Source organism: Sylvia atricapilla, chromosome 8, assembly GCF_009819655.1.
Source record: "Sylvia atricapilla isolate bSylAtr1 chromosome 8, bSylAtr1.pri, whole genome shotgun sequence".
Classification (NCBI taxonomy): Eukaryota; Metazoa; Chordata; class Aves; order Passeriformes; family Sylviidae; genus Sylvia; species Sylvia atricapilla.
This window is the reverse complement of record NC_089147.1, coordinates 2872593-2899930: the sequence shown is the minus strand read 5'-3', so window position 1 is coordinate 2899930 and position 27338 is coordinate 2872593. Positions and strand designations below refer to the sequence as shown.

The following is a 27338-nucleotide window of genomic DNA, read 5'->3' as shown; positions in this document are numbered from 1 at the left end:
GCTGAGTGCCACGGGCTCGTCACACTCCTCCTCTGCTGTTTTCCCTGCCCAGTTTGTCCTGCTGCTCCATGGACAATATAATTTTGGAAAGCAGCTCCTTTTCTCGAGCAAGGCAGGGGAGTCAGCTCTGCTTTAATGCTGATTAAGCTCCGTGTAGCTCTTTATGGGGAGGCTGCACAGAGCCCCTTGCTGTCACAGGGCCAGGGGTGAAAAAGCCAAGAGGAGCTCAGGGAAGAGCAAACAAAGAAATCCACCCCTGCAAGGATCCAGGACCTCAACGGCAACAACAGCAACCCTGACATTCTTCAGCAGTTAAAACACAAATCCCCCAAACCTCACAGGACCTTTTCCTGCAGCACAAACCCTCAGCCAGGCAAACCCTGAGCTCCCCATCAGCCCAGACAGCACCAGCAGCCTCCCCACCCTGGGGCACCCCTGCACCCCCAAAGCCTGGCCCTACAGCCCCAAGGCCCCAGGGATGTGGGGCTCAGGGTGGAAATCTATGGGAGTGTGCCAAGGACAGTCGCGGAGGTGGGGAAGGGTTTGGAGGGGCCAAAAGGGGACAATGTGAGGTCACTGGGTTTGCTCAGCTGGAGGAGACTGAGGGGAGACCTCATGGGGGTCTGCAGCTCCAATCTGTGGCAGGGACAGGACACAGGGAATGGCTGGAGCTGTGCCAGGGCAGGTTTGGGTTGGATTTTAGGGAAAGGTTCTTCCCCAGAGGGTGCTGGCACTGCCCAGGCTCCCCAGGGAATGAGCACTGAGGCTGCCAGAGCTCCAGGAGAGTTTGGATACCCAGGGATGCCCAGGGTGGGATTTTGGGGTGTCTGTGCAGGGACAGGAGCTGCATTGGATCATCTCTGTGGGTCCCTTCCAACTTGGGATTTTCTGCAATTCCCTGGTCCCCAGCTTTACCAATTACCCATCAACATTTTCCTCTTCCAGCCTTCCTCTGGAAGAGGGAAAAACCCCATGAGCTGAACATTCCTCTGTTTTAGTACCACACGAGCAAATACCTTCGTAAAACCCAAACAAATAAGCAAACAAACAATCTCTGGGATGTCTGCACAGCCCTAAACCTCCATGGGGGAAGAAACATCGTTTTAGGCTTTCCCACAAATTTCAGTATTGAGAAGTGAAGATTTTCCAGCAAGATCCTTGTATCAAACAGGACATTCCTGACAATATGTCAGGAAGGTGTCCTGTGCTAAAATCCCTTTAAATCCCACAAATAACCCATTAAATATGTGGGGGAGTTTGAGGTTGTATTTTTTTTTACTCCAGACTAGACATTATGAGAATAAGTGCTTTGATCTGTTGCCTCAAATTTCACTGTCTCTCTGAAAACAAAGGAAAGAAGAAAAGCCACAAATTTTTACATGTCTCACAAGAGGACAGCATTCAACTCAGACTAAAAATCATGAAGTCGTATATTTTTAATATTCCTGTCTAGCCCTCTGCAAGCCACAGAACAATGCAACATCCATCATCATAAAAGCTGGGGCAGTAAATTAGGAAGACGGCATATTTGGGGGCATTTTTAAAGAAAAATAAATATTCCTAATGGGAAACTTGAGAGAAATCATTAAAAATTACTGTGGTATCCATCACAGGAGAATGAAATCAATTAGGTCTTAATCTCCTGTTATTTATGAAGGGAAGAATGAAACAGAGCTTCTTTATTGCAGGCATTTTCTTTTAGGTTGTGTTGCACAACTTGGAGCCCCAAACACAGCAAAACCTCTCAAAAGCCAAGCAAATAGGAGTCGAATGTTGGTTTTGGAGCAGCAGCTAATGGTGTTAGATAGAGCAGGCAGCCCATAATTATCCATCTTTCGCACCAAGTTTAACTTGGACCATTACATCATTCCATTTAGGCCAATGAGCCCTCAAAGTCGAATTTTCACCTAATGACAAAGCCCCAAATTCGGGATGTGCTCCCAAGTCCAGTGCAGGTTTGGCTGCTCTCGGTGGGGGTCGGTGTCCCTTGGAGGAGCATCACTCACTGACAGCTCCTGTGGGTGTCATATCCAGGCTTGGGGTTATCCCAAAAACTGGAAATCTGCAGCACAGTCTGTCCCTGCCATTCCTGCAGGGCAGCCATGGGGGGCTCTGGAGAACAGGAGGTGACACTTGGGGACATGGTTAGTGGTGGCCTCGGCACTGCTGGGCTCAGAGACTGGATGGTTTTAAAGGGCTTTTCCAACCCAAATAATTCCAGGAACAGGGAATGGAGCCCCTCTGCTCTGCCTGGGAGAGATCTACCTGGAGAAGAGGAGGATCCAGGGAGAACTTAAAACCTTGGAGGGCTGGAGAGGGACTTGAGACAAGAAATGGAGGGACAGGACACAGGGTATGGCTTCTTACTGCCAAAGGGCAAGATTAGATGGGATATTGGGCAGGAATTGTTCCCTGGGAGGGTGGGGAGGGGCTGGGATGGAATTCCCAGAGCAGCTGTGGCTGCCCCTGGATCCCTGGAATGTCCAAGGCCAGGTTGGATGAGGTTTGGAGCAGCCTGGGACAGTGGGAGGTGTCCCTGCCCATGGATGGGGTGGCACTGGATGAGTTAAAGTCTCTTCCATCCCACCCCATAGCTCTGGGATTGTTCAAAGGCAGCTGCATGTGCAGCCAGCCTGGGATTTACCCAGAGCATTGCTCTTCTCTCATCATTTCTCCCCCAAATCCTGGCAAAATCTGTCTCCAGCACATTTCCCTGCCTCCTTCCGCAGCGACACAATTTCAGAGGACAACCCAGTTACAAAACCAGACTTCTGTCCTCAAGATGGTTTTTGTTTGACTCCCTGGCCACAGTTATATATCACAATAAATTAAATGACTGCTGAGGGACTTTCCTTCCAGACACCATTATCAGGCAATCAGAAAATTAGCCCGCATTCAGACTGGACACTATTCCCCTGACCACCCTTTGGTCAGGAGTTTTATTAATTTTCCCCACATCATGGATACAAAGTGCTCACTTTAAAGCACAAGAAGTTCTGGAAAAACCACAGAAACATGGAAATGAAATGGATGTCTCCTCATTCAAGCCCAGCTGCCCATTAGATGGTGAAATAGCAGATGGCCCAAGCAAGAAGTTGAAGATGGAGTGGTTTTTTAAAAGGTTTTTGCTATTTTATACCAATTTTAAGCCAGTTGCAGACTTGAAATACCTCCAGAACCGCGGAGCAGCCTCTCTGTGATAGGTGTGTGTCCCCTGTAATTATATATTAGCTGGAGTCTAGTCATGGTAAGATACTGCACAAAATAAAAGTGTTTGAAACACCAAGTCTAAAAATACATCCTGTGACAATTTTTTTTTAAATACCCACCAAATTTCTGCAATTAAGAGCTCTTTTACATATTCCTATCTATGCAACACCACCCTCAAGCAGTTTGTTGCACTTTCCCTGTTTTATATAATTTTATATAACTCTGTGTACTATGAGAAAATTAGTGCAGTTTCTTCTCCTTTTTTTTTTTTAACTTTATTTTTACTTTTTAATCACTCTGCAGCTGGTAGGGAGATGATACACCTCATTATCTTATTCTGTGGGTCATCTAAATTGAGCATTAAGTAATTCTACCTCCCACAGCTTTGGTATGGAGCCAAGGAGAACTCAGAAAAGTAAAATTCCTCACCTAAAAAAAGAGTGGATGGTTTATATCCTCAACATAAAAATGAGGTTTAGGACAGAACCGTGGAATGGTTTGGGTTGGGAGAGACCTTAAATCGAATCCAGGGCCACTCCTGCTATGGTGACACCTCCCACTGTCCCAGGCTGCTCCAGCCTGGCCTTGGGCACTTCCAGGGATCCAGGGGCAGGGATCCAGGGTGCTCTGGGCACCCTGTGCCAGCCCTGCCCACCCTGCCAGGGAACAATTCCTTCCTAATATACATGACAAGCTCATTCCAGCAGTTTTCTCACAGCTAAACTGAAATTGCAAGAGATAAAACCATGACCTCCCCAAATATCTCCAGCTTGGGAGACAAATTCCCCTTCCAGAGCCCAACGCTGGCACCTCATTCCCCATGGGCACTACACTGAGCAGCACAGGCTCCTCTCTCTGGTAAGGATCTTGGGCAAGGGTTTTTGTGATTTTGGTATAAATAGACGTGTATTTAACCCAAATCTTAGTAAATATTTCCATCTATGTACTGATCTCCTCTACCAGTAGTAAATGTGATGGGTTTTCTGCAGCTTCTTTCATTCTGATCCGGTTTTGTGCTCAGGTAAATTTGCATTTCGGCTGAAATAAATGCCCCTTTTGTTCAAGGGGCTGCAGATGGCCCAGCTGGGGTTGGGATTTCTCCAACCCCCATTTCCTGGTGCTGACCTGTGGCCAGGACAGGGGGATCCCATAGGATCCAGTCACATCCCAGACCAGCAAGGAGCTACACAGGCTGAAGTCACAGTGCCTGGAGAAATGTGACCCCGTGGGACACCCCAGCATCCTGATGGGACAAGCGGCCACTCAGTGCCCCGGGGGAGATAATCAGCCAGCCCTCCAAGCACACAGGCACTTCTGTCCCTGCAGTCAAAGGGGCAAACCCCCCTGCAGATGGGGCAAGCTGTGTTCCCAGCATGGAGCTCTCACTGCAAGGGCTGTGTCAGCGAATGGTTTCCTCTGGAGAGGGCTGCCAGGAGCTTTAGCCCTGCTTTTTTTTGTGTGTTGTTTTGTTTATAAATCAGCTCTCTCCCAGAAAACATTACACCAATGTGACCAGCCCCAGATATCCAACAATAAAACCCCTCAAAAGTCTTACCCAGACTTTCTCCTCATCTACCTGAGCAGCTGAGTCAACTCCAAGATGTAACTGGTGACTTGCATGCACACACACACACACAGAGGGAAATATTTGGGTTTGAATAAATCCCCAGAGCACTGGAACCCTCAGTCCTTCAGGTCACGGTGATTTCCAACCCTTGGAGAGGTTTTTTCTGTCAGGTGAGATGAATGATGACAACGAGCAAACTAACACCACCATCGTGCCCACCTCCAACACCGGGTGGGCTTCGCTTCCATTCCTGCAGGATTCCTGCCCTGTGAGGAGCTTTTGTGTTTGTGGAGGACAATGCCAAGGCAAGGTGCTGACAGGTCCACGCAATCTCTGTGCCTGAGTGCCCCCAAACCATCCCCAGTCTCCCCCAAACCATCCCCAGTCTCCCCCAAACCAGCACTGTTACAAATCCTGACGTGTCCCTCCCAAAGGCACGGCACCAACACCCAGAGACCTTCCACTCAATCTGCAGATTTCTCCCACAAGAAGGAAAACTCCAGCTTGACAAGGCGGGGGTAACCTCCAATTTTCCTGTTATCTGCTGGCAAATGGGCTCTTTGAAGAGCCTGCAAGTCCAAAGGGAGATCCCACCACTTTTTCCATAGCTCTGGACTTCCTTAAGCTGATGCCTGTTTGTCCAGGGCTATTCCTGGGAGGCTCCTGTTTCCCTCAAGTGACAATTTCCTGCACAGTCCATTTTCCATCACAATGATTGGATTGTAGAGCTGAAATGAATGTCAGAATTGTTTGCTGGATACATTACCAGATAACTCTTTTTCTCAAGCCCTGAAAGAGAAATTAGGTTTGCAACAGAGATAATTTTTTTTTGGTTTTCTGAAGCACAGGTTTTGTACCATGTAAAACATTCCCAGACAGTGATCTGCATCGTGCATTTTCCTCACTAGCTTATTTGTACAAAAGAAATTCCACCTCAGACTGCCACAGATTGGTCCTGCAGGTTTTAAAAATCACGTGTAGAGAAAATAAGAACATTTGGAAATAACCCTTTTACAAACCCAGAGGATTTTTTTTTTCACTTGGCTTCATGCTGTGAGCCAGAGGAGCTGCTCCTGAGGCAGGGGAGCAGAGGATGCAGCAGGTGAATGTTGTACACTGTCCTCAAGGAGGGAGAGGAAACCAGGTCAGTGGAGGTGTCAGTCCCTGGTCAGGGCATCCATGATTTTTTTGAGGGTAAAATCCCACCTGAAGCCTGTGCTGCTCATCCCAGGAAAGGCTCACATCTTTCATTTCCTCACAAGGATCACCTGAGTGCCACGATTTCTGCGGAGGATCAGCTCCTCTCCTTGATATTCCCAGCCAGAGAGTGGGAAGCATGTCAAATACACATATTTATTTACATATATTTGCATATGGGCACGGAGTAGGGACACACCGTGGCTGCCAGATGAGTCCATCTCCCTTGAATTCCTGGGTATCCTGCAGGATAAATGCCTGCTTTCCATGGAAAACACTCTCATTCCCAGAGAGGAAGAGCCTGTCTCTTCCTCTCTGCCAGAGAAGAAGTGGGAAGAATTTTTGGGCTCCCTTCTGGTGTCAGTCCAAGCCCAGGGAACATCCCTGACCTGGGAAATGATTATTTTGCTGTGTCCTCCAGGGATACCAAACTCCAAATGTTTTCTCTCCGTTCCAAAGTATCTTGCTGTGGCTTTAGGGTGAGACTCCAGGCAGGCCTAAGGGGACACACTAAAGCAGGGTGAAATGTCAGTAATGTTCCTCTCTTTCACAGATGTGCAGGAAATAATGCACCTGAAGGTCCAGACTTGATGAACCAAAGCTGCATTTCCCTGAAGTCAAAAAATCAGGGAGTGAGGACTCAAGGGGGAGAAATGTTGGGTTTCTACTGAAAGAAAAGAGAATCTGGGCACTGATTCTATAGGAAATATCTCTGGTCCTAGTGAGCTAGAGCTGGATGAAAGCTGAAAGAGAATCCTTCTTGGTGTCCCTTTTCTGAGCTCTGCTTGGAGTCATCTTGGGTTTGATTTCCAGTACAGAATGACCTCCTTGGTTAAAAAAGATGTTTTTCAGGGAAAAGTGCTGGCAGGTCCTTCCTCACTGCCTTACCTTCCACATCCTCTCCTGAGGGATTGAACCATTGATGAGTTTTTGGGGATATCTTTCTGGAATGCAATATATTTGTTCAAGAGATCTCTGTCTTCTCTGCAAGCACAGAATTACCATCATTATTCCCATGTTAACTGGGAAGCTGCAACACAAAAAGGCAAAACAATCCAACAGAAACAGAGCGCAGAATATCCCCAGGTCCCTGTGTCCAGCACAGGTCACCCAGCTGGAGGTTATCCCAGTGGCTCACAAACATCCCTCTTCCAAAAACTCCTGACCTTCCATCTCAGGCTGGATTAGGAAAACAAAGCACAACTATCAAAGGGCAAATTCCAGCCTCCTTCAAAGCCCAACTCCGTGCAGCAAAATTTTAACACTTGCTGTGATTTTTAGGGGCAGTGGTTTCTTTCCACGTGGGATTTGTGGGTACAAAGGCACGACTCCTCGGGCAGTCTCAATAATGGTGTCATATTTAACGGCACCAAATAAAAACGCAGCGCTCGGATCAATATTATCCTCGTGTTTTATTCCATAAATAAACTCCGTTGCTTTGTGAGCCGCTTGTTTTTACTTCCAACATGTACAAATAAAGATTGAAGTGTTTTTTGTTTTTTTTTTTTTAGAAGGAAACATGACAGCTGGTTTGAGTTCTGCAAGTTTTGATGCAAACATCCTTCTTGGCACCACTCCTTCATCTGCCATTTCTAGAAAGGCTTTGTGCTCACAGCAGTGGAGTAAAACGTGTGTGACAATGGGAAAATAAACGTGGAAAAAGTGTTACAAACAAATATTTAATTTTTTTTTTAATGGGAGAGCTTGCTAGGTAGTTTCACTCTATGAACAGGAATGGAGTTCCTCAGAAAGCTGAAATATTGGTCCCTTTTGGAATGTTAAGTATTAATGTGAAACTGCTGTGGCTCTGATGATGTGGTAATGCTGTTTCAACTGGTTCCTAAACATAACAAATAATAGTTTTCTTCAAGGGTTTAACTCACAGGAAATCAATTAATAAAATACTTCAGAGAAATAAGTTTTCCACATCTTATAAACACCGGGCTATTGCTACAGAGAAGTGTACTTTTTTTTAAAAAAAAATTAAGATAAATAATACCCCTGTAATTCAGTATTTGCATTAAAAATTCTTAAAATTATTTCCTGTGGGTAAAATGACCAAAAGGTGATGCTCTGGAACAGCTGTGGTCCCTTTTAGGCTGTTTTTGATTACTTGAACGTTGCCTTAAAATTTCAATTGAAATATAAATGATCTTTTCTTTATACAAAGAGCCAAAGATAAGAAAAATACCTCCAGGTAATTGAGATAAGAGTTAATTTTATGGCTTATCTAGCAGTCAAAGGCATTCAAGATCCAATTAGGATGATGGGCAGGACACTCCTTTGTCACTCCGTGTTTCTGTGAAGGAGCTGGTCCAGTAATTGCTAGGAAAAAAAAAAATAAAAAAAAATAAAAGAAAAGCAAAAGTGCTTTAAAATACCATTAAAATCCATGAGGTGATAGAAATCTTTAGTGATACGGGAGTTGGCATCTCAGACTTCAAATTTACTGGCTCCATTTGCTCCAGAATTAGCAGGAAATCCTCACCTTTTTAAACATCTCCACACGCAGCCTGTTACTCTGGATGATGATCCTCTTCTGTTTCTCTTCTTGTTTCTTTTTAACCTCAGGTAAATTGTCATAAATCCTGTCAGGAATTCAGCAAGAGGAGTTCATGTCATCCCTGGGGCTCGCAAATAATTTATTTTTTTTGCTGTAGGGAGTGTTTGCCTTCTGTGCAACACTTGTAGTGGCCTTCTCTAAGTACCTCAATTTGATTTATGGCACGGGAATGATGAATTATTAACAATCATGGTTTGATATGAAATCTGGCTGGTTTCAAATCTTGTTGAAAACTCGGATTTTGGAATAGAAAAAGTAAAGGAAGAGCTGGGATCAGGTGATTTCAATGCAGTAGCTTCTAACGAGCTCAGTGAAGTTGGGTTCCATTTCTAGCAACAAAATTCCAGCTGGAATCTGGGCTATACTTTTTTTTTTTTTTTCTTTTGGCCACACAATTAATATCAAGCAATCACTTTCAAGTAATTTTCTAAAATATAAGGGTAATTTTCTAAAATATAAGAAAACCATCATTATAAGTCTGCAAACTGTTTACATTTTTTTCACTGTCATTAGGAACACTTTTTACCAAGGACAACACAATCTTTCCACTCTAAAAATAACAGGAGTTACCATCGAAAAGGTGACTTCTGTTTTTCTCTTTCCATTAAAATCAGTGATAAAAGTCTCAGGATTTAGAAGAGAAATCTCCACAGCCCTGGTTTTGCATGAGCATAAAGCCTGTTTAGTTCTGGGTTCCCCTCATAATATTTTGCAATTCCAAGTCGTTGAAGCAGCCTGTTTTGGCTGAGGGGGTTTATTTTTGAGAAGAGGAATGGGATACATCTGAAAACAGGGATGAATTCTCACAGTGGCTTGTGCAGCAAGTGCAATGCAGTTAAAGATCAGACGCCACATTCCTCAACATTTGCTGTCATTCCCATCATCTGGGCCATTATCAGGGGGGGAAAGAATCCAAAGTGGCCTCACTGCTTCTATTTTTGGGTGTTCAACATGAGGGACCTGCTGAGGATTTGGTTTTCATGCCATGAGTGCCCCATGCTGCCTGAACCTGCTGGAAAATGGGTGTTGAAAGGGGTAGGGCTGCCCAAATCTGAGCTGATATAGCAGGAAAAATAAAAAAAAAATCCATGGACAAACTCTAAACCAGAGGGATTTGTACCTTTTAGATCTCATGTGCATCTCCTTCTCGGGAATGACTCTTTCCTTTGGTTTGAAGAGGTTATCTGGCAGAGAGAAAATAAAGTTAGTACTGGAGGGATCTGCTTTTACTGAAATCCCAAATGTCACATTCCATGGAGCCCCAGTTTGCCATTTCTGGTTAAAGTTTTGAAGGCTGAAATCCAAACCCCCAAATCTCTCCAAATCTCCCTCACAGGCTCCTGCAGGCAGTTGCACCCCCTCAGTGTGTCAGGAACCTGCCCTGGTACAGTTATTTCTGACTCAATTTACACCTCTTTTGCAGGGCTGTGGATAATTATCTGAGCTTTAGAATCAGGAAAATCACATTACTCCTTCCTGATCATGTATGAAGAGATCTGTGATCATTCCAATCAGCATTTCCCTGGATACAGAAAAATAATTTCTGATCTGAGCAGAAATTGATGGTTCTCAGGGACAGATGATTTTAACACCTTCCTTGCAGAAATGAATGGGAAGGGAGGGTGTTTGTACAAGGTGGGAAGCCAGGAAATAAATGAGATTACTGTTGAGTCTCTGGGTAAAATCCATGGAATCACAGAGTGGTTTGGGTTGGGAGGGACCATAAAGCTCATCCCAGTGCCACCCCCATCCATGGGCAGGGACACCTCCCACTGTCCCAGGCTGCTCCAAATGTCCAACCTGGCCTTGGGCACTGCCAGGGATCCAGGGGCAGCCACAGCTGCTCTGGGAATTCCATCCCCACCCTGCCAGGGAACAATTCCTGCCCCAAATCCCATCTAAATCTCCCCACTGTCAGCTTAAAGCCATTCCCTGTGTCCTGTCCCTCCATCCCTTGTCCCCAGTCCCTCTCCAGCTCTTCTGGAGCCTCTTTAGGCCCTGGAAGGTCTCTGAACCCTTTTCCAGGCTGAACAATCCCAAATCTCTCAGCCATTCCTCACAGCAGAGATGTTCCATCCTTCCAATCGATAATCCAAGGAGCTCTGCAGTGGATTCAGTTTGGAGCTGGTGCAGTTTCCAAAGCACAAATTGGACAAGGAGAGAGGCTCTGAAGTCTCCTCAGCCTCAGGACTGACTTTCCCCCACTGAGCAGTTGTCTACACTTAATCATCCTTGTTAAATCTTCAGTACACACAGGCCCCATGCTCCATTTGCTAGGAAAACATCATTTGTCATTTATTTATTAGTGTTCTAACGCTCCTTTACGTGTTGATTCACTTAAAAGGAATAAACACTTGGGTGCTGCTGCTGTCCAAATAACTGTGAAAGAGCAGGGAGCAGATTGTCTGTGACCCAGGGACACCTTCCTCTATCCCAAGTTGTTCCAAGCCCCATCCAACCTGGCTTTGAACTCCTCCAGGGATGGGGCATGATGACACATTAACATTCCAGACCTTTGTGCGCAGCCACTGGAACAGGAAAAACCCACCCAGGGATTTGCAGACCCACTTCCTATTCCATATAGAGCATGACAAAGTGATAAAATGTATTTTTCCTGCAAGTCCCTTAGTCAGGGTGGCCTCTATGTTTAATTTCTGGGAAGCACCACAGAGGTTGGGAGCTGTGCAGGTGCTGGTGCTCCAGAATAATCCTCTCCTGCTGGCACAGTAGGGCATCAGACCCATCACTGCTCTGGAACAAGAGATGTGGCTGTGCAGGGCTTTGAAGGGGTGGATTCCAAAGAGACTCTGGGGGAAAACCCTCCAGGAAAATAATAAATCCACCTCGGTTATAAAAATGCCCTTTGTGGAGCCACGAGGTTAATTCTCATGGCCAAACATTCCTGCAGCATCTCCCAGCTTGTTATTTAAGAGAAAAAAAAAAACCCACATGCAAACATCAAGGCTAATCCTTGAAGGATTGTAGGATTAGGATTCAAAAGTTAAATGAGAAATAAATTAACAAATTGGTAGAAATGAGGAAACAAAAGTCGTGTGTGCATTTAAATAGTTGTTAATCCTCAACACTGAGAAGAAAGCGCATTTCCAAGGGGAAGGGCAGCAAACACTCAGAGCTGAAATAACCTGCCCAGCTCATCGTGGAGACCTGAATTAAAGCTCTTTCCTGGCAAGCAGAGATCAAATGGGCCATGAGGTAGACAATTCCCCAAGCCGACAGGCTTCCAAATCGTGTTTTAGCTATTCCTTATCAAAGCTCCTTGTCAGATTTCACAGCCTTGGGTGACTTTTGGAGGCAGCAGTTGTGAGCGAAGGGAAAGAAAGGATTTCAGAGCAGACCTTCAGCATGGCCAGGGATGCACCAGAGTCAAATGAAGCTTTAGACAGAGAGGACTGAATCCCCTCGCTGGTGTTTTATTCAGGCCGTGAGAAACTCCTGAGTTTCTGGCTTTTACAAGTGGTCTCACATCTCCACTAAAGCTGTAAATGAATGTAAATGGGTCGTCCCCGTAATACATTTTAATTAATGCTAAACTGCACCTCCAAGAGGATGAGTAACTCTCCCGCTTGGCAAGTCGGTAAATATTTAGACAGAGAACAGATAAAATGATTGTGTTGGAACCAGCCCCTGACTTCCTATTTAGCACTAAATCACTGGAGCACTTAAAAGAGGAAAACAGTGGCAAAATTTATCAAAACATACATAATGTGGAGATGTTTTCTTCTAACATGCATGTGAATTCTCAAAGTTCGGTAGGAGCTAAAAGGTGAGCTTTGAGGGTGTGTGAAAAGCAAAGCACTGCTGGTGGTGGATCTCTTAATTTAATGCTCTTTTACTCACCCCCAGGCTCCTGAAATTCCAAAAAAAAAAACCCAAAAACTAACAAACAAAAAAACCCAAAACAAATCACAAAACAAAAACAAACAAACAAACACACCAAAACTCCCCCCCAAAACCCAAAAAAACCCCCGCAAACTAAACAAAAAAACAAAAGCAAAAACAAACAAAACAAAGCAAAAAAAAAAAAAAAAAAAAAAAAAAAAAAAAAAAAAAAAAAAAAAAAAAACCACCCAACCAAAAAAAAAAGCCAACAAAAACTTTTGGGGAATGCACGACTGAGGGGATAGAAATTGTTTCCAAGATATCACTAAAGGTCGAGACTTTGGATGCAAATACAGAGGACGCACGGTGAGGTTGAAGGTTAACCTTCAACTTCCATGGCCAATTCCAAAGAACAACCTCCCCCTGAAAGGACAGGAAAAAGGAAGGTGGGAAATAAACCCCCAACGTGCCTGAGAAATGGTGTTAAACCTCGGAAAACACACCAAGATCACAGGGCTGTTCATTATGCAGATTTAAAGGCCTATAAACAGCTGGTAGTCCTGTCACTGCAGTAATTACATTACGGTTTTGGAGATTTAAATGCAGTTATTTGAACATTGTTTCTATTCAGCTCATCACAGTGGGATCTCCAATTTGTTCGACACAGTCAAGAGCAGAGTTGTCTATCTTGGACTAATTAGCACTCTCAAAATTTAGCAGTCCCCATTACCCAGCACAAAGGCTGCCTGAGAGTTGCAGGTTCTGTGCCTTCAAAGAGCTCTCGTGACCATCAAATCTTATGCAGGATAAACATTTTCCTTTTGCTGAGATCACTCTCAGCGTTTGGCGAAGCCCCGCTCATGAAGGACAATTAAAGACTGGTAAACAACACTCGGGGTTTTGAGGATGGGAAGGTAAATGGGAACTGCACAGATGTTGGCATTTCTATGGAAATGATGTCGAAGGCCAATTATTTCTTTCTCTTACAAGGAACCGAAGTTGTAACAGCGCTGTCAAACACGGGGGAAAAGCCTGCTAGTCAATAATTTCATGTTATCGATAAAGATGTTTTAGGCTGATAGAATAATCTCTCTGGGAGAGAGAAAAAAACCTCTGCAGGTCTTTGCTCTGGGTGTAAATTATTGGAATATCGGAATTTTATTTTATCGGAATAAAAGTTGCAAGACCAGAGAGAAGCACTTGTACCAAACTTATTTCAGAGAGAGGTTAAGTGCAGCAAACTCCTCAAAACACCTTTGGGCTGCAGTTTAGGCCCCATTTGTATTTAAAGAAAAGCAGATACCCACCTCTCCCCATCCTGGGCCACCCTCCTGGGTGGGCACACGGGGAACTGGGCAGGGAATGTCCTCTTGAGGTGGAAAATGAGTTGGATAATTATTGTCACAGTCAGTGCTTGAGCCAAGTGTGCTGCATGACCTGCTCCTGCTGCCCGCCTCAGATGGGCTCTAATCCATCCTGGGGTCATCCGGCAGGGTCAGTGGAAATTAAATCCATCAACCAACCAGTGGAAATTAAACCAAATCAACCTGCTCTTGGGGAAAGACCTCTGGAAAACGTGTGAGGGTGTGCTGGCAGTGAGCCCTGCGAACCTCAGAGCCGTAAAGAGCTTCAGCTCCACAAATTGCAGAACATCAGGAAAGAGAAAAGAAAACCAAGAAAGGAAGGAAATGATCAAGAAGCAACCACAAGATCACAGCCTGGAGCCCAGAGGTGCCATCAATACAAGCCTGAATTCTTAAGCACGTTTCCAGGTCATCCTTTTTCCCCTCCAATTCCCAGTGTTGTTCCAGGGGGTGTTGCCATGAAGGAGCAGCCTGATTCCCCAAACCAGGAAAGCTGTGGGAGGGAATCTCTGCTTTTGGCAGAGGTTTCTTCAGAGAACAGAGCAGCTGTGGCTGCCCCTGGATCCCTGGCAGTGCCCAAGGCCAGGTTGGATGGGGCTTGGAGCAGCCTGGGACAGTGGAAGGTGTCCCTACCACGGCAGGGAGTGGAATGAAATTATTTTAAAGGTCTTTTTCTACCCAAACCATTTCATGAAGACTTTGCCTGGGTCAAAACTTTCTGGGCTGTAGGACTCTTTCTCCACTAAGAGATTTGCTGGGAGATTCCCTATAAATGGATCCATCAGCAATGGATCTGTCATCAGCAGAGGCATCAGAAGCACAGAGACATCCAGTGCCCCTTCTAGGAAAAAAAAATCTCTTCTCTGGGTCTCACTGATGGCACCAATCCTGCTGCACAACAGCGTCCACCAGAACAAATCCTAAAATACCAATTGCCAGGACTCAGAGCAAGTTAAATATGCTCAGCAATGTGACAGAGCCCTCTGTGGTGCAGCCTGCAGGGCTGTGCTTTATCCATATTTTTATTTTTATGGGGATCTTGGATTTCCAGCATTACCTCCAGTTCTGCTTCAATAACAGACCTGTGACACTCCTGTCATTATAAAAATATTAAGGTCTCACAAACAGAAAATCACATGTGGCTACACGAGGGCAGATGAGTTCCAGAAACCAAAGATTCTCTCCAGACAAATTTACCTTTAATGACCAACCACTAAAAGATGGAAATAGTCATTAACTTGGATAATTAATGAATATATTTCAATATTCTGATTTTATTACTCATTAAACAAGCATGAATATTAAAATTTCATTGTAATTTAAGGAGAAATAGGTTCAGCCTTTCGTATTTTGTTTCATAAATTATTTGCAGAGTGGTTTGGGGGATTTTCAAAGATGATCGGCCAGAAGTGGGAGATTTTTGCCACTTCTTCTAAGACAGATGACAAACTCGTGATTTGATGACAAACTCTGCAGAGCTGGCAGAGCCCTCACACTGCACAGCCCTGAGAGATCTGAGTCCAGGTAAATTAACTTGGGTAATGGAAATGGTGAATTAATTCTATTGAGTCTTTAAGATAGAATTCATCCTTTGTGCTGCGTTTCCTTAGGTTTATTTAGCTCTCCCTATAAAAACCCAGCCGATCTCTGATGAAGGACAGACCACTGGAAATTTGAATTCTCCAGGAATCTCCAGGAGCCCTGAAACGGGGCTGCACCCACCTCTCCTGCACTCACCTTCATTCCCCAGGGAGCCAAAAACCTGTTTGTGTTTCCCCGGGTTTAGGATATCAAATATTCCTTTCCTGCATCCTCCAGGTGTCTTTGTTAGTTTGTTTAATCTTTTCAATTAATTTACTTTTCAGTAGAATAATGTATCTTCAAGCAGCCACAGATTTAAAACCAAGATGTAAAGAGGAATGCCAGTCAATCAAATAAATCTTTGTTCTTTACTCAACTGAATTAATTAGCACCCAGATGGCAATTAAAAAAAAAAAAGGTAAAAGAAAAGCAAAAGAAAAGCAATTTGTGTAACATCTTGAGCTTAGATAACATTTACAGAGGTGCTGTGTGGGCTGTGAGGGAGAGAAGGGTTTTCCTCACTGGAGGTTGAGGCTGTTTCCCACAACCTAATCAGCTTCAAATAGGAGATCACAGACTTTGGATGCCTTGATTTAGCAGGGCTGGGCAGAGCAGAGCTCTTCCCCAGCTCTGGGATTTCTGACAGAAGCGGCAAATCCACAGCTGCAGCTGGGGCTCCTCTCCCAAATCCCACCTGCCTCCCTACTGTCACCTGTGTCCCCAGACTGATCATTCTGTGAGCTGGGAGCACGACGTGTCATTTATTGCCATCACCCCCACAACCAGCAGCAAGTGACAGTGACAGAAAGTCCCCGAGGAGCTCTCACCCAGCTGCCACAGAGCACAGGAAACTCCTCAGCCCCACCAACCCATCTCTGAGCTGCTGGGAATTTCTGCCAGGAGCATCTGGACAGGTGCTGGAGAGTGAACCAGGACCTGCAGCTCTCATGTTCCTTCCCAAATTTAATGTGGAATTTTGTCTTGGGTTGCAATGCAAGATGTGACCAGCAGTTTGTGTTCTGTCACCAGCTGTTAAACCAGGCAGGGCAGTGTTCTTTATCCCTGCCAGGACCCACCCTCCCCCAGGGGTATCTGCTGTTAAACCAGGCAGGGCAGTGTTCTTTATCCCTGCCAGGACCCATCCTCCCCCAGGGGTATCTGCTGTTAAACCAGGCAGGGCAATGTTCTTTATCCCTGCCAGGACCCATCCTCCCCCAGGGGTATCTGCTGTTAAACCAGGCTGGGCAGTGTTCTTTATCCCTGCCAGGACCCACCCTCCCCCAGGGGTATCTGCTGTTCATGGGCCATCCAGGCTCACTGCAGGGCTCAGACAATTCCAGTATCCCACTGGGAGAGGCTCCGCCCAGGGGGAGGAGCCCAGCATTCCCCCCTGGATCAGCCCTGGGGTTCAGAACCCAGCACAGCCTGTGTGCACTGGATTCCCAGAGGAGACCAGCCCCAGCTCAGCACCACTGGAGCTTCAGAGGAAACTCCACCTTGGTACAGGATCATCTCTGCTCCACCAGACCCACATCTGTCACTGCAGGAGGGTTTATTTGGGCTGACACCAACACCCTGACCAACGGGGGCCAGGGCATGTTCTGACTCTGCCAGTGGTTTCTTTTTTGTTTGTTTCCTGGTTTTGTACTACTACATTCTTATTTTTAGTCTTCCTAGTGAAGAACTGTTATTCCTATTCCCTTTACTTTGCCTGAGAGCACCTTAATTTCAAAATTACAATAATTCAGAGGGAAGGGGTTTACATTCTCCATCCCAAGAGAGGCTCCTGCCTTCCTTAGCAGACACCTGTCTTTCAGGCCAAAAATTCCATCCAGGATTCCCAAGGCAGCCAGGGACCTGCTGCTGGTCACAACTCACCACTGAGAGGGTCGGGGATGGTGAATTGCTTCTTTTTGCTGGGGGTGGACGTGGAGAATTTCCGAGCGAGCGCTCGGGGGCTGCCTGGAGGAGCCTCCCTCTGCTGGGCCCTCCTCAGCTGCACCATGAGCTCCAGCCTCTTCAGCCTCTTCTGGGAGCGGGAGATGAACTGAGGGTTGTGGAGCTCCAGGGCCTCCTACAGCAAACAGAGAAGCTGCTTTATTCTCACGTCATTTAAAGGAAGGAAGAGGTGTGATGGGCATCGGGCTGAGTTCAGTAAGAGATTGTCGCAGGGTGGAAATGAGTTTGGGTTTGGGTTGGAAAGGGATTTAATCTCATCTCATCCCCTGCCATGGGCAGGGACACCTCCCACTGTCCCAGGCTGCTCCAAACCTCATCCAACCTGGCCTTGGACATTCCAGGGATCCAGGGGCAGCCACAGCTACTCTGGGAATTCCAGCCCAGCCATGCCCCACACTCCCAGGGAACAATTCCTGCCCAATATCCCATCTGTCCCTGCCCTCTGGCAATGGGAAACCATTCCCCCTTGTCCTATCAAGTTTATACGTTTCTAGGTTTCGAATTACATATTTTTACATCCAAATTCAAGTTCTTGATGTTTTGCCTGTTTCCTTTTCTCACTCCAGCACCAAAGCAACTCGTCACTGACAGTTCACAAACTTTCCTGTTTATTTAGATTGTCAGATCTCTCCATGGCTGATCCAGAAAGAAAACACTTCCCAGTCAAAGGCTGCTTCAACATTTAGGAATGTCTTAGGGCAGAGGAAAGGAGCAGAGATGGGTCTGCAACATGTGCTGGAGGAAAGGGCAGGAAAATCCATGTGCTGCTGGAGCCTGGTACCAACCTGGGCCATGCCCACACCTACAGCTGGTGCTGGAAGTGCCAGGCACTTGGGAAACTGGGAATTTGTAAATCCCCAAACTCTTTACAAGTTCCCCCACAGAAACAGCAGCTGCAGCTCAGAACGGGGAGTTTGTATCCACAACCAAGCAAGTTTTGGCCGTGGGTACAAACTGCCAAAGCTCCACTGGATAGGGAAAAACCAAGGAATGTGAACTTCTGCCCTTTACAAGTTCCCAGGAAGCAAACACCATCCATGGGGGGAAAAGGGGAGAAAAGGGGAAAAAAAAAAGAAAAATAAGCAGGAAAAAATGGGAGGAAAAAAAAAAAAAAAAAAAAGGAAAAAAAAAAAAAAAAGATGGTTTACCCGCAGTGTCCATGGGGCTGTTGGAGTTTCCCCCAGCTGGGAGCTGGATTGTGGCCAGGTGAGCAGGTTTTTCTGGCAGGTCACAGCTGGGGAGCGGGCCCTGGGCAGTGTCACCATGGACAGTGTCACCCTGGCCAGGGTCACCCTCCTGCGCCGCTCCCTCTCCTCCTGTGCCTCCAGCGCCTTTGTTCTGTCCCTCAAACCGGGGAACTCGTCACCTTGGAGAGGTTTAAAAGTTCATTAGGAGTGCATGGCTAATTTTTTATTGGGTTCTCCACCTCATTAGGCAGAGAGGGCAATTCCTGAAATAGGCAAGCCGGGCTGTTATTAATAGGCCTCATTAGGCAGAAGAAGAGATCAGATCTAATGGTGGCTGCCCTGTGACACCCAGAGTGTCTCTCACATTATCCAGACCTCGCATGGAAGGAAATCACAATTAAAACTCTTGGACGCTCAGCTCTCTTTGCTGGTGCTTCCCAAAGTTTGTGCCATGGAAAGCCAGGGATATCTTGCTGTGACCTGCAGTTGGAGCTCATTCCAATTTATTGCAGAAAACACCAGATTATGTTACAGGCTTTAACCAAAAATCATTTCCCTTTCACCACACTGAGTCTTTCATCAGCACCACTAGGTTATTTTTCTACTTTGTTTTTAATTCAGTTTGCTTTCTGTCATTCCTACAGATCCATTAGCCAGTGGAAAAACTCCATAAAAAAATAATCAACAAAAGGTTATTGTGCATTATAGAGCATTATTATAAAAGCTGTCAATTCACGTTGAGAAAAAGAGATTATTTTCTAGGCTTATAATTAAGTTTTAATGCTCACTGACTGATACTCCTTGCACCAATTAGGACCAAAAGAAGGCTGTGTGCTCAAAAATCAGATTCTCATTCAGAGGACAGAAGGAATCCAAAATAACAGAGGAACTTCGGAAGGGCTCCATATGAACTATTTGAAAAGTCACACTGGAGTGCTCCTTCCTTGCCAAATAATTTGATTTCTAGAACTAAATATCTGGGAATAAAGCCCGTTACTGTTTTATTTCAATTTTTGGTTACAATAAACTTAAAATATTTTCCTCTTTATGACATATTGTACATATTATATTCTACTCAAAAAAACACATATTAAAAAGATCTGTGTAGGGTACATTTGCCTTACAAAAGCCTGAGCTGTATTTCCTCCCTAACACAGTTCTCACCAACATTTTGGAATAAACCTTGAAACTTGTGAACACGAAATTAAATTCCTCCCTAAGCCAGGTTTACAGAGGTGTGGATTAAGTTGGGCTTTGCCAGATCTCAGTGGATGCTTCACTTTTGTTAAACAAAGTCGCTTCCAGTTAGGGGAATGCCATGATTTAACTTCAGGCACTGAAAACAGCATTTAGGCTTCTAAATGTGTGACACTCAGTCACACATTTAGGCTTTATGCTCGATGGTGACAAATTTTGCCTACCTGACTATAAAAAATCCTCTTCAGAAAAAAAAAACAACAAAACAAAACAAAAAAAAAACCAGCTGTAAGAAAAAAGCTTCTGTGATCATTACAACATTTTAAAAGAATAAGTTTCTCACAAACATATTGATACTACACCCGAATTATTCTCAGATGTCTTCTGCAATAATACCTGGTGCATGAACACAGATGTTGGTGTCATCTGCATTTTAGCTGTGAGAATAAATGTTGGAAATAAGACATCCCAGACAATTGCTGAACCCAGAGAAATTATGTTTAACATGCTGAAATCTTGTTAATAATCACAGTTCAGATTGTTGTGTAAAAAAAAAAAAAAAAAAAAAAAGATGGTTGAAGAAGTGAAAGAAAGATATCAGAACAAGGTTGTAAATATAACCTCACCACTGGTATTATTGGTTAGGCTGGGGCTGCCTGACTTTGCAATTTTAATGCTTTTCCAAGATTTTCTTGTGGATCTAAGCCTATCTTGGTCATTTTAATCTTGTTTTCTATTAACCATAGCAATGTATACAGTCAGATCAGCTGATTGATCTCTCACCAGATGACTCACACTCAGCGCTTAAAGCTGGACAAAAATGGCCTGACTTTCCATTATTTCACTTTTTTTTTTCTTTTTCTTTGAGACTGATCTCATCTTATTATTGAAACCATATTCCTGACAACCACAGTAGGATTTGTACCTTACTTTTTAGGAGCTGCTTTTGCCCATTTTCTTCCCCGAGGGCTCTCGATGACGCCTTTATGTTGCACACGCTGTTGGAGACAGGCATTTTTGGTTTCAGGACACCCTGTGCTTGGACCTCTTTGGCTTTGGAGGTGTCTTTGGAGGGATCTGCCCTGTTGGATGAGGCATCAGTAGCAGCAGCAATGGTTTCTCTGGAGGCTGCATTTGGAAGGGAGCCAGGGGCTGTTGTGCTGTTCCTCTTCCTGCTTCCCAACAGCATTGGTGTTCCTGTGAAAAAAACCCAAACAAACCCAGATCCTATAACATGGGAAGTTTTTTGTTTTTTTTTTTCCCAGCCCTCTAGTCCATGTGATTTTTATTGGCATTGCAGGATCCTGAAGTTGTAGGGGCTGAGCATGCCCTTCTCATCAAAAACTTCCATGGCAAAGCACTGTACGAGTTGGACCTTTTGGGTTCAGGTGTCTCCTGCTGTGACTTTGTACAGGGCCAAAATGGGGCACTGAAAATGCTGGGGATGGGAGATGCTTCTGAGGCAACCACTCTACTGGAGAGGGGTTAAACCTCTGATCCCAAAACTTGTTAGGCCTTAGTTTTCATCACAGCCACCACTGAACCCATAATAATGATTTTGATGAGGTTTAAAAAATTTCAAATCCTAGAATCCTGGAATACTTCCTATTGAAATTTATCTAAAAGCTCATCCAGTGCCACCAGTGCCATGGGCAGGGACACCTTCTACTGTCTCAGGTTGCTCCAAACCCTTTCCAGCCTGGCCTTGGACATTCCAGGGATCCAGGGGCAGCCACAGCTGCTCTGGGCACCCTGTGCCAGCCCTGCCCACCCTCACAGGGAACAATTCCTGCCCAAAATCCCATCTATCCCTGCCCTCTGGCAGTGAGAATCCATTCCTCTTGTCCTGTCACTCCAGGCCCATGCAAAGATTCTTTCATCTTTCTTCTTGTCTCTTTTAACAGCAGATTTAACACAATTCTTCCTCTGCTGACTCTTTCCCATGTCCTGGTTGAGGACAGAATGAAGATTAGAAGTGTTTTTCTGCTTTGAGCCAATTCATGACAGAGGGTGAGATGGCACTGCAGGGATTTAAAGACTGTGTGGATGTGGCACTTGGGGACATGGGTCAGTGATGGGCTTGGCAGTGCTGGGGTGATGGTTGGACTGGATCATTGTGAAGGGTTTTTTCCAACCTAAATGATTCTGTGCTTCTATGATTCTGTGTTTGACACTCCCTTATCTCAGAGTCACTCACTAAAATCACATCCTGCCGCGTGGGAAGTTTTCACTTCACTTCCCCAGTCCTTAATCCACTCACAATAGATAAGAAATATTCTTTTTTCACAGAATTATAATCTCCTATGCATTTTAGTGACCTGACTGCTCATGTCTCTTTTTGACTCTCCAGTATTTCTGAGGAAATCAGAGGCATTAAGATAGAGCATTTACTGGTGTTCCCTTTCCCTGTAGATCAGAGCTTGGAGCAGGGAATCACAGAATTGTTTGGGTTGGCAGAGCCCTCTGAGATCATCGACTCCAACCATAACATCTTGAGCTCCTTTCTCTAACTGTCCATACAGGGAGAAGGAGTCAGCTCCTCAGGGCGTCCTCTAGTGAGGGATCCCTGAAGATCAGAAAATAAAACAAACCTCATTTTTAATTCTATTCATTGAGATGAGCCCTATCCAAAGCAATCTCACAGCCTTACAGAAAATCTGGTCAAAGCAAGGAGGTGCACACAGAGTTCCCAAAATCTGGGGTAGCATCCAAGCCTCTCCTGCTCTCTGACAGAACTTATTTGTTTTCTCTGTGCTTTTCATACATTGCAAATATTTCCCTTATCTTTTGCCGCAACCAAGCTCTTTTCTCAGGGGGAAATAAGTTTTGATGCAAATGCTCTCAAGAAACTGGACAGACTCAATTCTGTGCATCCCCTCAGAGCTCATGCAAATCCAGGGACCTGTTCCCTCATTCCCTGACCAATCCCATCCCTTGCAGTCACACAAAAATGTCTTATGGCACAGAGAGAAGGGGGAAAAGCAGCGGGACAGATGAATGGGGTCATGGACTCAAAGGGTGGCAGTGGGAGGAGGCAGGAACAAGCAGTGGGGTAGGAGAAGATGAAGAAAGCAGCAGGTAGCACTGAGTAACTGCAGAGCAGCAGGGGAGGAAGTCCTTTCACTCAGGCAGCCAAGAAATCAGATGGATAGAGGGGGGAAAAAAAAGGAAGGGAGCTAAGCCACAGGAAGGACCTGAATGGAAAACAGATTATCTCATTAAATCACCTTTTAAATTAAAATAGTTTACTGGCCAGCAGTAAACAGAAAGGAGAAGAAAGAGGAAAGGAGGAAAGAGTTTCTGCTCATCCATGGCGGCATCACAGCAGGAGATAATTTGCCTTCATATCAAGAAATGGTCTGTGCAGCAAATGTGTGTTGTGAAGCCAAACAGCTCCACTGTCAAATTGCTGAAGCCAATGCTGAGTCCCCAGGAGGGACCTTTTGCTGCTGCTGGGCTCCCCAAAATCAGCAGGAGTCATCAAGGAGGTCAGAAATGGGCTGTAAGGGAGAAGGGTGGAGACCAGAGTGAGGGAAGGAGAAAGCTCCAAGTCACATCTCTCCTCTCTAACTCAGAATATCGATCTGAGCACAAAGAAAGAAGAGCTGCCTGGAGTATTCACACTCCATTTGCTCCTAACTACCAGACTAGCTCTCTCCATGGATATTGGCTTCCAAGTGTAAGTACAGCAACCTTCAAGAATGGACAATTAAGCTCCAGGAAATTTCTTACACGTTGAGCAAATGGAGAAAACCTTCCCTTCTCCCTGCACCACTTCCCTGCTAAAAGAAACACCACCGGTGGCATCCTCCCAACGTCTGGGGGACCCCTGTGAAGGTGTGGACTGGGAGAGAAGGAGAAGAAATGCGTGAACAAAACTAAGAATGGGGCCTAAAATAAGAAAAAGGGGATAGATGCTTCTTAGTGTTTTATGATAAAAGGTTGCCTTGAGAAAGAATTAAAAACCCCCCGCGATTCCTGATGAAATTCAGGAATAAAGTCAACACGCCCTTCCTGCATGAAAAGTGTCTTCCTTGTGGATCTGGTTCTAATATTCCAACTAAATCTTAATCCTTATTAGATTCACAGTATGGTGGGGATTTCTTTTGGTGGTAGTTAATTAAGGCAATAAAAAACGGTGCGTCTTGTTCTCGTCTAACACTGAAGGCAATCAGAATAATAACAGAGTCAATTTGCTAAATTCTTTCTTCCAGCTCCCTCTGGAATTAACCTTTCCCTTCCAAAGGTGCACCCAGGTGCAGCCAATCCCCAGGAAAACAGAGCAAAGCAAACCAGACAGGGGCTCTAAAAATCAACTCCCTCATCCTCAAAGCAGCTCTCAGTTACTTTAAGGAACACAGATGCAAATGATATTTAGGAATAGAAAAAAAAACCCAAAAAACCCAAGAACAAGGCAAAGGTACTTAAAGGTAAGATCACAGCCTTTCATTCTGTACACCCTGGGCCCGTTTTTAATATTCTGCGTGGGGAATTAGGACTGTTATTCTCATTAAGACTATCTGGAATTGTATATCTAAATCCCTCCACCAACCCGACTTGAAATATATATGCCCCACTGAGAATAGCCAGAATTGCAACTGGATGACCAGAAATAGATGTTTTTTCTATTATCCCAGCTGAGGAAAGGCTTTAAAACTAATGAACAAAGACATGCAAGTGTAATGCTTTGGGAGATATGGGAGAGCAAAACTCAAAGAAACAGAAAGCAGAATGACTCCATTAATAAAATTCAGCCAGTGTAGATTGTAGTGGTAGAAGTCCAGCTGCTTATAGAAGCAAATTTAAGGAACAAAATCATAATTACATCTGGAGAAGGGTCATTTTTGCCCTGTGCAAGAAAGATGACAACAGCTCAATTTTAAGATAATCACTTAGTGAAAACCATACGATGTTGGAGGAGTTAAAAATAGTCCGTAAAACTAAGGGTAGGTTTTCAAAAGCTCCTTAAAAAAAAAAAAAAGAAAAAAAAAAAAAAAAAAAAAAAAAAAAAAGAGAGAGAGAGAGAAAAAGAAAAAAGAATCCTTGATCTTGGAGTAAAATAAGTATATTGTTTTACTGTAAAGTATCTTTTTACATTTCCCCCTCTTTCCCTTCAGGGGGTTTTGCTAACGGGAAGTGACCCTGCATTACAGCAGGTTAAACTTGCCTTTCCTTGAGACACACACAATCCAGGCAAACATCCCCTGTTCCATTGTCACTGCTTCGTTTTTCCCCCATTTCACTTTACAGCGGGATAATTCAGCTTTTCATCCTTGCATACAACACTCTCTCCAGTGTTCCAGTGCGGATTTTTGATGATTTGTGACAAAGTGCTTCTTTGAAACTGGCCAAAGTTCATCTTAGCAGAGGCAGGGCTGCAAATGCTCCCCAAGTCAGCCCGAGAGGTGGCTGGGGAAGGGACACTCTGAGCTGATTCCCTGTGTGTCCCTAATGAGATCAGACATCAGCACTGGAGGTAGCTTTACATTGCAGACCACCTGCTGGAGGGTTTGTTTTAATTTAATAAAAGCCCCACATCCTGAGCTGCTGAGCTCTCCCGGACCTCCGTGCTGGGAGCTGATGCTGCCAACACCCCAAGCAGAGAGGGGCAGGAATTAACATTCCTTAAACGTGAGAAACTTCTGCCTCCTTCAAGGTTTAGACCCAGTTGTGGAGAGACCCACACATGCCTCAAGCAGCCATCCATAATGCCAAGGAAGGCTCCAGCCTCTGCCTGACAAAGACTGATGGCTCAGCCCTTGTCATGAATCAAGGGTTGGCACGGCTAAGCCACGCAATCTTAGATATGAGCAAACAGAGCACATCATCTCAACAGCCTGGTAACCCAGAGAAATGGAAACACTGAGAGCCATGACAGCGTTATTAGTTATGCCAGGGTTTGTCAAGGGATGCAAGACAGGACGGGGGATTTATTTTTCAGATCGCTGCTGAGGAAAAGGCATCACTCGTAATCAGTCAGTGAGCTGCAGTCAGCCAGGGGTGCCACGAAATTCACATGTTTCCACTAAAATTCCTGCTGACCAGCAATGAGACTTCTGTCCCAAACTGCCTCCTGAAGCCTCTCAAATGACTCCTTTGCAAGAGGCAGCATCAGCTGCTGCTCGGCATTAACATCCATGGAAACTACCTGAATTCCTGGTAATGCAGCTCTGCCCACGCTCCCTGTTAAAAATGTGATGTTTAACAAGGTCTTGATTCACCTTTGGATAAAAACCTGGGGCTGGGCCCTGTCCTCAGCTCCATTCCCAGAAGTGTCAAGATCCGAAGTCAAGGTAACTTTGCTGGCTTGGAGAGAGAGGCTGAGCCAGCCCATTCCTCCCAAAGCATGTGTCATTGCACCTGTATTAATGCCGCTTCAAACAGCCCTGCCTGGTGGGGTAAAGCTTAATTATCTCAGCTACATCAACACCACCTCAAGCTAAGAGCCTAGATTAAAAAATTATCTCTAACAAAAAAAGCTTCTCTTTCTCCTAGCTACCTCTTTTGGGTTGGTTTGGTTTTTTTAACCATGTTGACAGCGGTGGCCCCATTTCTCAAAAGGAAAAAGGCTTTCTTTTGGCAAAAGCTAATATTTGACTGCAGAAAGTTGTAATCATTTAAAACAGAAAGTGTACCTAAGAGCTGGTAGGCTTCAAACCTGCAATCAGTCCTAAGTAAGAAAAGCTTCTTAACGTCAAGAAACAGCTTGTTTACAGAAGGCTTTGGGCAAAATTAGTGCAGTGGCTTCAGAGCAAACAATCCCAAACCCAGCTAATCACCAGCCCCTAATAATCAGCCTCTCCGTGCTGCAGGCCAATTTATTTTCTCAAAGCATTTTACAAGTAGTTAATTGACCTTCTCCCTTGGTGCTAAACAAGGGAACACCAATTACTCTCCAGAGAGGGAACACGTACTGCACCCAGTCTGGCTGCCCTGGAGAGCTTTGGGAGAAGGGTTTGCAGTGGCTGCACCAGCAAAATCCTGCAATTTAACAGCCTCCATGAGGTTGGGAGCAGGAAAAAAAATCCTTCACTGACAGAGTGGTTAACCTAAGGAAAAGCTTCCCAGGCGGAGTCAGCATCCCTGGAAGTGTTCCAAAAAGTAGCAGAAGTGGCACTTGGTGGTAGGGTTTAGTTGACATGGTGGTGTTGGACTTGGTCATCCAGGAGGACTTTTTCCAATCTTAATGATCCTGTGATGCTGTGAGAAGGAAACATTCCTGCCTGGCACCTGCAGGACATCACCTTGCACTCAGAATGACCAGAGGGTATAATTGCAGCAGAATATTTCAGTGGGCAGTTAATAACCCACCCAGACGATTTGAGGTGTCTGCTCACAGCACTGAGCTCCCAGTACCCAGCTGCTCAACTACACCGTTTGTATATTTTAGTAACATTTTCCCCTTTTCCTTTCTATGAGCTTGGAGAGGATAAAAGGAAAGAATATTTGCTGCTGTTCTTTCGAGACATTCCCTGTGACAGCCACGGACCCCAAAACCTCCTAGGTAGAAATCCACGTTTGCATTTCCAGGATGTCATGCTAGAAGCTATCAGATGCTATTGTAGTGACTCAAGGAATAATCTGATGCAGCATGACTTGAAAAAAAAAATAAAGTTCAGGATGATTCAGAACATTTAAATGGTGATTTGCAGGGTAAAAAAGGCACAGGGCCA

At 44.9% G+C, this 27338-nt stretch overlaps 1 protein-coding gene and 1 long non-coding RNA gene across 2 annotated transcripts in view; both read right to left on the bottom strand.

Annotated features, from left to right (window-relative positions):
- LOC136363954 (uncharacterized) overlaps positions 1 to 27338 on the bottom strand; it is a 465017-nt gene that overhangs the window by 14177 nt on the left and 423502 nt on the right. The gene's annotated exons all lie outside the window — the stretch shown is intronic.
- C8H10orf90 (chromosome 8 C10orf90 homolog) overlaps positions 7335 to 27338 on the bottom strand; it is a 30818-nt gene continuing 10814 nt past the window's right edge. The window contains exons 4-9 of the mRNA XM_066324420.1: positions 20596 to 20862; positions 18430 to 18647; positions 17201 to 17396; positions 9658 to 9721; positions 8463 to 8562; positions 7335 to 8299 (exon numbers count right to left, since the gene is read on the bottom strand). Of these exons, the coding sequence (XP_066180517.1) occupies positions 8261 to 8299; positions 8463 to 8562; positions 9658 to 9721; positions 17201 to 17396; positions 18430 to 18647; positions 20596 to 20862 (884 nt within the window). The 3' untranslated portion in view covers positions 7335 to 8260. The remainder of the gene's footprint in view (positions 8300 to 8462; positions 8563 to 9657; positions 9722 to 17200; positions 17397 to 18429; positions 18648 to 20595; positions 20863 to 27338) is intronic.